Here is an 11,529-nt window from a genome sequence, read left to right on the forward strand (position 1 = left end):
TGGATGATGGAGATAGGAAGGAGGTGGATGCTAATGGTCGAGGGCATCGCTGCCATCGAAGTTTTGCGATATCGGGTGGTAAGAGGGGCCCTCAGATGGAGGGGCATTTGGTCAGAGAGTGCGGCGAGAGAGTATCACAAACGATATATATATATATATATATATATATATATATATATATATATATATATATATAGTGCGCAAGCAAGAGGGTGCGGCGGTAGCAGCACAGGTGGATACGGTTTCCATTATTATTTCCATTTTATGAGACGGTTGGGTGGCAGGGTGATAAGATGAGGGGTTCATGACCGAACGTATCAAGATAGACCTATCCCTCCAGTGACTCCATCAAGATAGACCTATCCCTCCAGTGACTCCGTAAAAATTATGTGAAATAGAACTAAATACAACAATAACATTTTCCTAAGGTTGTTTGGAACATGGAGATTTCAGGATGAGCTATCCCATTCTCGTAAGAAGAAGGTATGGAATTATCTAGGGTGTTGGTTCCTGATCTTAGCATGGTTAATTAGGTTCCTTACAATGGAACTTGCCTACCCGAATTCGAGTCCTTGACTCAAGACAACTACTTGTATTTTTAATTTCTAGATTTGTTCTATGAATTGTTATTCTTTAAGTGATTAGTGACATGCCATAGGTAGGAGGTAGGCTGTGCATGCGTACGTTCATATGTTTCTGAGTGGGAATCTATGTTTGTTTGGTGCTTCACAAAAAATTATCTAGGGTGGTCAATATGACTTTTCCTAAATTAACATGGGAAGTTGAAGAAAAAAAGGTTAAAAAGAAGATGTAGTCTAAAGAGAACTTAAGCATAATTGAGGTGGTATCTCCTCTATATTTGGTCATTAATATATGGGAGTCAATTAATGCATTTGAATCTCTGAATGCACCTACTCCCTCCGTCCTCAAATACAAGGCATCCAACCATTTCAATTTGTCCTCAAATATAATATGTTTGAAATACATTTAAGCACTTCTTCATTTAATACTCCTTAAAATTGGCAAGATTAGTTTAACTGATTGGTTGACTAGTTGAATTGGGCTCATTGTTATCCAGCCATTAGAACAACCACAACCCAACTTCCACATCATAACTCAGGGGTGCATGTGTCTTTTGCTCGTCCATCTAATCAGTCATGAAATCTCTAGGATACCTTGTATTTCAAGATGGAGGGAGTATGTGAGTCTAAGGCAATTGGAGATGTTCTTAAAGAGGATTTGACAAACCTGAGATTTAATTGCTAGGGACATAATTTAGGTGATGCAGTATCCAACTATATATATTTGGCCACAAGTATTTGGTAGGTCAATTATTAATGCTTCTCAATCTCTGATTACATGCATATAGGTGGTTCTAAGGCAATAAATAATAGATCTCGAATTGTGTGATGAGATAGACGTTGTGTTGGGTCTGTTAACTTTTATGTGATTCATAATTAGTGTGCCATGTTTTATTGTAATTTGCCACCTACTACTATAATTGTTGGAGATATTCCTAGGAAAGATTGTTCCAACTTGAGATATTGCTGGGGACACAATTGAGGTGATATCCGCCACATTTGGTAGGTCAAACGGAGCGCGACATCCCCCAACAAAACTAGCCCGACATCTTCCAAAATATGTCAAACGGGGCGCGCGCGTGTAGCAGCCATAAACATCGATCAAACTTTGTTGCAACTTAGAATCAGTTTTCTCCAGCGTTAGGCGAGGGTTGCTTAGGAGTTGTGTGCGCGTCTAGTACCACCCAAAATTTCTCAGTTGTGACTCAGCCCTAGCTCAAATCTCCGCACTCTAGAGACCTAGTAGAGGCTCTGAAAACTGTTTTGACGGCTCCATCATGGAAGAACCCAGTGAATCTGAAGGTTCACCGGACCTGATCATGGGCGATTGATCCGTCAGTTGAAAAGTTGGGCTAACCCGATTGACAACATGAGACCAAATGGATGCATCGTGGTCGCGGTGACGACATGGAAAGAGGATCAAGTAGTTGGAGTCTATCATGTCTTAGTTGCAACAGTGGTTTGATTAGCAATTCAATTGATCCTTTGAGGAGGTTTTAGATAACATTATATTGAAGAAAAGGTCTCTTGTGATTTCGATCACCCGGAAGGCAGAGACCGTTTTTTTTTTTGTGTGTAGCTTTTGTTAGAAGGATGTGTCTCTTCTGACTGCTGGTAGAAGAACAAACAGGCCCGCAGTCCGATCCCATGTGGGCGTGCCCATGTATGTAGTACGCAGTAGGCAGTGCTAAAAATTCCGAGACTAGACAGACTGCTGCTCCTAACGCTGTAGTACTCCAGCAGTGATCGGCTTCATTCTTGAGCTGACCGCACTGCTCCTGCTCGGTAACTGCTCGGTTAGCTAGCCGGCGGCGATCCGTACCGCTGGTGGCGGAAGCGAAATCGTCCCCGAACTCGCCCGTATCACTATCATGCTTACTTGCTTAGTACTCGTACTAGCTAGCAGCGTGTCAAAATGGGAAGATTGGAGGAGATCCTCCTAGGAGGATCGATCCTCCGTCTCCTACTAGGATCTATGTATGATAAGCCAGTGAGCAGAGCCAGCAACAGCGCAGGCAGGCCAGGACACCGGCCGCGCCGAGGTTTGTCGGAGGTGACAGTGACAGCGCAGCCGTGGACGTACCCCTTCCCACCAACTAGCTTCAGCGCAAACCGCCTCGCGCCAAGCGTGCACCCACGCTAATTCCTTGTCCCGCCGGCGTCGCGGCGCCGATGCACTCCCACCGCCGCGCGGGCGCGCCACCAGCCGGCCGCCTCGCCGCGCGCGTTCCAGACCGTCTCGGTCTCTCCTCGGTCGCTCTCGCCCGCGATCGACCGTACTCGCCCTATGAGACCGGGGCAACTGATACGGCCTTGCCGAAAGCATCTCGAACTTCAATTTTATCGTTGACGGGGTGTTTGGACGGGACGTTGTTGGATGGCCCAGGTGTGCGGGTGTGCCGATGGCTCCACGTCGACGTCGTCGCGTAGATCCTCGCTGCTCTTCCTGTGGGTACCCCCAACGGAATGCAGCACACTGAGGTCTGAGGATAAACAGACGCGCAGATAGGACATGGACATGTCAGCGTACGGACGCCACTGTCGTCGTCGCTAGTAGCTTCAGCGTCCCGACGGGGAGATGGCATCCCCACGTTTTCCTTCTAGGATTTTCATTGACGTACGTGAGGCAGTAGCGTGCATGCGTTCGGGTCTGGTAGCCTTGCAGTCTTGCTGACACTTGTAGTCTAATCGCCGGCGGCTAAACCTGCTGCCGCGCGTCGTGCAGAAAGAGGCACAGGTGGATGTTTCCGAGCGGACACACTGGATATACAGCCACTATCTGAACATTTCTTGTTCTTTTCTCTTTTTTTGCGAAATTAAAACCTTTTTTTATGGTAGCTTTTTTTGAGATTTTTTTAATGGTAACTAAAACCGTTTTTCCGAAAAGCTGGAGCCCAACATGGTCTGTAACATATGGACGGACTGTGAAGGAAGATGGCTTGGGCCACGAAAACAGAATGGGCTGGGCGGTGAGCTTTCCGAACCGCGCGTGCCGGCAGAGTGCGGGCCGTCAGAAGACGAACAAGAAAGCGATTGTGGGCCTGTATGACCGTCGAAAGCGGCGGAACAGAAACATGGGCTTCACAGCCTCCATAGCTTGGAGCATCGAGCCCAAATCTGCGAAATCCCCCAGGGTGCTGCTTAAAAATGATCTCAAAGCAGCCTAGCGTAAACCGCTCCGCCGAGCCGATTTTCCGCGGTCAACGACGCGCCCCCATCACGCAAACCGACGCCCCTACCCGTTCCCGAATGATCGGCAGCGGATCGGCCAACCAAACACACTCATCAGCCATCACCCATCTAGCATCACTGACGCAGCTCCTATGCTCGGAAAAGGAAAAGCCCACTACCATGCTTCGCGTGCAAGCGCTGCGATGGCAATTCCCGCGTGATTAGCTGACCCGAACCACCCGAAAAATCGTCCAACCCGATCGAACCTGCCCCCTCCAGGCTAAACTAATCCCCCGGCCCAACCGTGCCCAGTCAAAAGGAAGGTGGGTTAGCTAGCCGGTTACCCCATCCAATCCATTCCCGGCCCGGCCGGCCACGCCCGCGTCTCCCGGGCGGTGCGGGCGGCGCGCTGGACTCGGGCTCCCGGTAAAAGTAAAACCCGGCGCGACGGGATGCGGACGTGCCCGCGCGCATGCAGCAACCACCGCTGCAAACCCGCGTTGATTAAAGACTAACCGGGCGCGGGTCAAACTCAAACCGGCGCCGTTTCAACCAGCTCGCGGCCAATGGACGCCGGACACGTGGAGGGACGGGGTCCACCGCGCGCTTAATTTACCCACCGTCACGGCTCACGGCCCGTTCTTCCGGGGGTCCAGTGGATTATGAGGGGTTGTTCAGCGGCGACGGCGGCGGCGGCGACGATGGGACGTCCGGTGCGCGGCTCTGTTTGTTGCTTTCGGGTAGGGGGGCGCAGCAACCAGCTGCTGCTGCCGCAACCGAACCATGATTAGCGGGGCTGGCTTGTCCGAGGTGGCGAACAAAGAGGAACAGCGTACCGCACGCCGCAGGTGCCGCCAAATGCGGGGCCCGCAGGTGGGGGGCCCGGCCGGGGGTGCTGACGCGGGGGCCCGCGCGCACAGCGACGGCGCGGCGGAAGCCTGCCTGCCTGGTCAGAGAGGGAGAGGGGAGAGGGAGAAGGGGCTGGCTCATCGGCTCGCGACTCGCGCCGTGACAGGGGAAGAGGATGAGCCTGGTTTCTGTGGCGTCGCGTTCCGGCCCTCTCGGTTTGCCCATTTTACACCGAAATTTTGTTTTCGCAAGGAAAACCTCCTCCTTGTTTCGTTCCAAAATAGACGACGTCAGAAATTAAAAAAATAGCGTGGGCTTTGTTTGTGGTACTGTTTTTAGTAGTAGAAAGAGTATCAGTATTATTTACATCAAAATAAAGAGTATCAATACATGTCATATCAGATCGTCATCTATTCTGCAAAGACGAAACAAATTGGTATAACATGAATCTAGCTATGCACCACCGTCACGTGTCACCTTTATTAAAACACCACCGTCCGCGGTGCGCCACTACGCAATCTCTAGTGTTCAAACGTGCCTAAATTTTAACATGATAAGACTCTTTGGACATGCCGTGGCGTTTGGTACGTGCAAGCGTTGCCACCTTCCGACACCGCGATGCGCAGGTGTCGACAAGTATTATTGTATAAGCGATGTCTTGCGCTACACGTGTGAAGCGATATCATCAGCTACCTTTTATATGAGCTGGCATCCTCAAATATGTTTATTTCAGCGAAACTCATCTTCATATTTGCTAATTATGCACAAAGGCAAATGCGAAAATGCCAATACCATCTTATAAGACATGCATCAAACATAAGACTGACTTCAACGGGCCTCATGCAAATACATTTGCAAAAGGCACTGTGCGTACCGTGTACAGTGAATGCATGCGGCATGCAAAAATGAGGAGCTCCAACGGGGGACATGCATCGGGCTCCGTCAGTTGACTCCCGCGTAAACAAAAAATCACCCTGGTCGATTGGCAGAGATGCGTTGAGGAGAGAGATAATGTATTTTTACATTCCCTCTCTCCACAAGTGCAAAATATGTGTCAGATATGCATGCTCCTTTGGAGATTCGTTTTGCAATGCACAGTGTCCAGCGTCATGCATTTTATGATATTATATTGCTTCATATGCATTTGCATGTTGCCCATTGAAGTTAGTCTAACTATCGCAATATATCAATTAGCAGCTTACTGTAATAACAAAATACTGTGTTTTACAGCCCCACAAGTGATTTCATGAGAGCGATAACACGGAAAAAAAATACACGTCAAATGTTCCTCCCAACCCATTCCATCCATCCAGCCCCAAAAACGAGAAAAAAAGGACGCGTACAGAAATGAACAAAAAGAGGGGTACTGATAAACAAAAGAGGCAGCGTCACCAACTGCCGTGGCTTTCCTGCTAGCGCCGCGCTGCACTGCACCCGCTGGCTCAGAGTCAGAAATTCAGCAGTCCAACGCGTCTTCCAGTCTCCGCCCCCGGCAAGCAAGACCGCAAAAGCCACTCCTTTTTCTCCTCCGCCCAAACCGCCGCCTCCCCTCCTCTCCTCCCCTCCTCCTCACCCGAGTCACCTCCGCTCTCTCATCCTCCTCCAGCAGTCCCCGCAGCGGCAGCTTCACTGCGGCGCTCATCGCAATCGCAATCCCCTTCTCCCTGGTAAGTGTTCAGTCTGGTACTCCGGTTCTTCCCCCCCTTTAAACGCTCCGACTTTCCGTGATCTTTCGATAGCGATTCACTGCATGTGCACGACCCTGCTACATGCTTTCTGTGCCGTCCTGGCTCTGTTCTTGATGGGGTTTCGGTCGCCCGTGGCGCGTGCCCTCTGTGGCGGCCTGGTGATCGCCGTTTCTTGGAGGGGTTTATTAGTTTGTGTCGCAAAGGGGCGAGAACAATGTCATAGATGGTCCAGATGGAGATGGACTATCGCACGGGATTGATTGATGCGGGTGTTATATTCTGATCGCGGTTCGCTTTCTTTGTTCGTGATCATTTTCTTTGTTCCGAGAACTTCGTAGATGCATGCGGATGATTGTATTGCTAAGTGAAAAAATTTATCTTCTTGTTCGCGCAACCTATTCTTGCTGCCTAAATTTGTATCCTAGAGGGAAAAGAAGGGAAAGGGGGGAAACAAGAAGCGATTTCGTGGCCCTGATTCTTAATAAGGGTGTTTTCTGATGGATTTTTACCATACAGATGTTAGAGGAATTACATTTGGTTGTAGAGCGCGTGATATCAGCCGCTCTTGTCTGTATGTCTCGGTTTATTGGCTGACAACGTTTCTGTTTCGCACAAACCAGAAGGCATAAATGCTTCTTGATAGCCTAGTTATGAGTTTTTATGGTGGACATTCAGGGGCTTTAAAGTGTTACTGTAGTGTCTGCGATAAATGATTGCTGTAGCAGTTTAGCTTTCTCTGACTACTGATTGATGAGAAAATAAGCTGGTATAAGTATACAGCAGAATGTGAATTACCATTTGAGCAATTGAGGGTAGCATTAGTTGCTTAGACATTCAGTGGGTTCCATCATAGGCTTGTATCCGTTCAGCCGTGTCAGTGAGACAGTAACAAAATAGATGATAATATTGCCTAATTATTGTTTTGTTATAATGAATGAATGTCTGAGTCACTTGTTGGCTGTTGCTTTGTTCCAAGAGAATCAATGGCGACTTGACTGCAGAACAGAGCTGTGAAGTTGTGTTCACTTGGCACCGTGATCAAAGAAGAATAGTTTATTTAACATGAGTGCTGGAACTTCAATTATGCTTTTACTTGTCATATAGTATCTGTTTTATGATGAAGAACGGCTCAGGGCGGAAGCTTGTGTTGTATATAAAGCTTTTACGTTGTGCTGCCATTAGTAATTGTATTCATCTATTCCTCTTTTCTAACAGTTCTGCCACCAGCAAGTAATGAAGTACTGTATGCTTGATTTGGCTGTCCATCCCAACTTTTCATGTTCCAATGGAAAATATCCAAACTACCGAAAAATTCAATCCCCCCACCAGTAGAAAAATTCTATGCTTGACTATCATGAGCATGACAGTGACATGCGCTGAGGACCTGAGGGGCTTTGAGGGGCACCTGTCAACTGTATGCAGTAAACACAAGAATTTAAATTACGCAGGCATATTTTAGTATTGGCTTCCTTGAGTGGTTAACGCATGTTTCCATAATATGTTTCTTTAAGATCTTTAAGCTCCCAAGGAACATTTTGTTACATTTTTTTTTCATTATTGGTCCATGCATGCAATCTGTGGTTAGCTGACACCTGTTCTTTTAGCATCATTATGTGCTTCCTTTGTATAAAAGGAAACATTTGGGCCATCTAAGATTGTCGTTCATAATTAACTGATTTTCTCTTTTTGAATGTAGGCATCACCAGCTTGTCAGCTGTGGATAATTTTAAGTCTCTAGAAGCCATTTTCTAAAGAACATTCTGGGAAGAGGTTGCGACTGCATTTCTGTTGATTAACATGGACTACTCTTCTGGTTCCTACTTCTCACCATGGCCTGTCAATTCTGCCTCTGAGAGCTACAGTTTGGCTGATGGTTCAGTGGAATCATTTGGAGAAGGAAGCATGCCACCTTCAAGCTATTTCATGACAGCTAGATCAGATCACAGTTTAAAATTCAGTGGGCATGAACAGGACTCCGCTATGCTTACAAACGAGCGATTGACCTATGTTGGTACTGGACAAGCTGATCTGTTACCTGGTGAGATTCTATCTAGGGATAAGATTCCTGAAAATCTTCTGGAGCTTCAACAACTGCAGAACAATGGCAATCTGCAGAGTAATTTAGTGAACCCACGGGTGCTTCAGCGCACTTCAACACCAGGAGGATTTCATCAGCAACTGAATACATCTTGCCTTTCAGAAATGCCTCATGCCTTATCCAGTTCAATTGATAGTAACAGCAGTGAAGTTTCCGCATTTCTCGCTGATGTCAATGCTGTGTCTTCAGCCTCGACCTTATGTCCCACATTCCAAAATCATCCTTCATTCATGGAACCAGTGAATATAGAAGCTTTCAGTTTCCAAGGGGCACAAAGTGATGCTATTTTGAACAAAACAAGCCATCCAAACAGGAACATCTCAGTATTTGACAATGCTGCCTTGGCATCACTACATGTAATGCTCACTGCAGAAATGTCTTTTTCTTCAAAAGAAAAACATACATATATATAGCTGTTACGTTATCTATCTCATTCAGTTAATTTTGGGTTCTTTTTGAATATGAATACAGGATAGCAAAGAGTTTATCAGTAGTAGGCTTCCCTCGTTTTCTAGTGTCCAGGAAACAAACCTAGCTGCCATTGGTTTCAAGACTCAAAAGCAGGTTTATTTTTCAAACAGTACCTCTAAAGAACAATATCTGCAACTGCATTTTACTGTTCGTTCGGACTGTACCAGTAACTCAACGTCCATACTGCAGGAGCAAAATCCAATGTGTAATGTGCCTATCCCTGCTTTCACTGCTCATAACCAGATGGCAGTCACCACAACACAAGGAGCTCAGATTCCTCAACAGGTTTGTTTACCTTTTCTCTTAGAAAAAAATACATTCTCCTCAGTTACTGTATTACTTTTGTGCTGCCTTTCATCAGATTGTACCTGACTTAGGGTTCCTATTTGCCAATGTTTAGATGCCTTCATTGGTCAATGAAAATAAAAGTGAACGTCCTGTTAGCCATCCTTCTGATGTACAAAACCAAGCAAATTCAGCTGGAAATGGCGTCGGCATGAAGCCACGAGTAAGGGCTCGTCGTGGACAGGCAACTGATCCTCATAGTATTGCTGAACGGGTGAGTTCTTTTGTGAGGTCACTCCACTTCAGGACAAATTGAAGAGATGTTTAATATTTTTGAATTATTTGTTTTGCTTGCTACCTGCAGCTTAAATTTTTAACTGCAATTTCTTATTTTTCTGCAGCTTCGCAGAGAAAAAATTTCAGATAGGATGAAAAATCTGCAGGACCTTGTCCCTAATTCCAATAAGGTACATTTTTGGTTTTTGTTTAACTTGTGCCATGCATTTTCAGATTGCAACTACAATTACAGTTATTAGAATTGGTCATTGAGCTAATAACATTTCCTCAATACAATAACCAGCAACTTTCCTGGGTGCTAAAAAAACCTACCTAGTAAGACAATAGAAGCGAGCAATTATTGAATTTCAGGTTCTTTTTGGAGTAAATAGTTTAAAGTTTTTAACTCTACAAACATACTGGATCCAACATTTGATCTGCTGGGGCCAACAATATTCATTACCTGTTTTGCCATGGTTCAGTCCACTGTGGTTGCAGCTTTAAAGAAATAGATGTGTAGGCCATGTTTGGACTGGATGTATTACACTGGAAAGTTTTCAGATCTACTTCCAAATTGAACTAAATGCTACATTCCAACAAAACACCACTCATTCAAATCCCATGTTGCTGTTGATTCTGAACTTGTTTAATTTGGGTTAAATAGCATACCAAAGAATGGCAGTTTACCTTGCTTTGAAACTAACTGTTCAAATAAAAATAACGTGACAAATCTTTTTTTATGCAAGCAGGCAGACAAGGCATCCATGCTGGATGAAATAATTGATTATGTGAAATTTCTTCAGCTTCAGGTCAAGGTATGGTTGTGAACAGTTTTTGAAACAAGCACTGGTAGCTTTACATTTCCAGATGATGAACTTGTTTGGTTTCAGGTCTTGAGCATGAGTAGGCTAGGAGCTCCCGGAGCAGTTCTTCCCCTTCTCACAGAATCCCAAACTGAGGTGCCTAACCTTCTTTTTTCTACAACTTCCATGAATCCTTGCATTGTTGTTCTATAATTGCCACTACAGACTTCACATCTTTTCATTTGTATGTCCAATTGCAATGCCTCAAATAACTTCAACTATGAACAGTCCTATAGTTCCACTTGCACTGTAGTTGCATTGCTTCCTGAATATTACATTGAGATACCAGTAGTTCACTTCAATCCACTCATCCACTGTCATGATTCATGTAGGGTTGCCACGGTCAACCTCTGTCAGCTCCAACCGATGCACAAGGACTGCTGGACGCACAAGACTCAGAAGATGCCTTAGCCTTTGAGGAAGAGGTGGTCAAGCTGATGGAAACAAGCATCACCAGCGCAATGCAGTACCTTCAGAATAAGGGGCTCTGCCTGATGCCAGTTGCTCTCGCTTCCGCCATATCCACCCAGAAAGGCGTGGCCGCCGCTGCGATCCCTCCTGAACGGTGAAGTGAAGACACATGCTCCTCCCATCAGCATGAGGAAAGAACTGCAGGAGGCAGAACCTGACTGCTGAAGACGCAGTATACCCCGTGGAGTACAAAGATAGGAAGTTAGTCTGACCAAATTCCAGATCATGGCCTAATCTACTAATCTGCTTCTCGGAACCTGTTGCACATCAATTGATGTGTATTTTTTTCCTCTTTTCTGCTTTTCCTTTTTTTTTCCTGGATTGCATCAGGGACTCAGGGTGCTCAGGACAGGGTGTAGTTGCGGTTTGAAAAGTTTGTATCTGGATCTCTATCAGGGTCTCTCTTTTGTGCATACAAAATGTGATGTCTACCGGTTCAGTTTTTCTATATGACATCTGTGCTAGACATATCCGAAGTGCGTGTTGGTGGTTGCTGCAGGTGATCATGTGCTACCATGAATCTTTGGAGCCATCACATTGTGTAGCTCACCACAATGTGCTGGTAGGCCTTGCTACATCGTACGCGTGTGGATTCCCTGCCGATGTGAGTTCTTGGCCGGCTTTCACTCGGTTTGTTAGCTGTAGCCATCTCCCATCTGCAGACAGTTCCAGATGATGTGGTGTAAAGTTTTGGCAGCGAACGCTTGGTTTTCCACGAATCTTTTTTTCTGAAAAATGATGGCGTTTGGCTGGGTTCACTATTGAGTATTGAATGA

The 11,529-nt window shown here is 46.0% G+C and overlaps 1 protein-coding gene across 1 annotated transcript; it reads left to right on the forward strand.

Moving 5' to 3' along the window:
- The first annotated feature begins 6,032 nt into the window (after nucleotides 1-6,032).
- Nucleotides 6,033-11,203, forward strand: LOC112889833 (transcription factor bHLH110-like). Its single transcript, XM_025956607.1, has 9 exons — nucleotides 6,033-6,268; nucleotides 7,986-8,743; nucleotides 8,859-8,951; nucleotides 9,048-9,143; nucleotides 9,259-9,417; nucleotides 9,545-9,610; nucleotides 10,169-10,234; nucleotides 10,310-10,378; nucleotides 10,615-11,203. The coding sequence occupies exons 2-9, from the start codon at nucleotides 8,087-8,089 to the stop codon at nucleotides 10,849-10,851; spliced, it is 1,443 nt and encodes a 480-aa protein (XP_025812392.1). The 5' UTR covers nucleotides 6,033-6,268; nucleotides 7,986-8,086; the 3' UTR covers nucleotides 10,852-11,203.
- The last annotated feature ends 326 nt before the right edge of the window (nucleotides 11,204-11,529 follow it).

This window comes from Panicum hallii, chromosome 4 (assembly GCF_002211085.1).
Source record: "Panicum hallii strain FIL2 chromosome 4, PHallii_v3.1, whole genome shotgun sequence".
Classification (NCBI taxonomy): Eukaryota; Viridiplantae; Streptophyta; class Magnoliopsida; order Poales; family Poaceae; genus Panicum; species Panicum hallii.

What these genes read in the sequence shown, in the direction of transcription:
- LOC112889833 (XM_025956607.1), top strand. Translation starts at nt 8,087, where the DNA reads ATGGACTACTCTTCTGGTTCCTACTTCTCACCATGGCCTGTCAATTCT. An exon ending in CTGCCTTGGCATCACTACAT is followed by an intron (nt 8,744 to 8,858) that starts GTAATGCTCACT and finishes ATATGAATACAG; the next exon opens with GATAGCAAAGAGTTTATCAG. An exon ending in GAGCTCAGATTCCTCAACAG is followed by an intron (nt 9,144 to 9,258) that starts GTTTGTTTACCT and finishes GCCAATGTTTAG; the next exon opens with ATGCCTTCATTGGTCAATGA.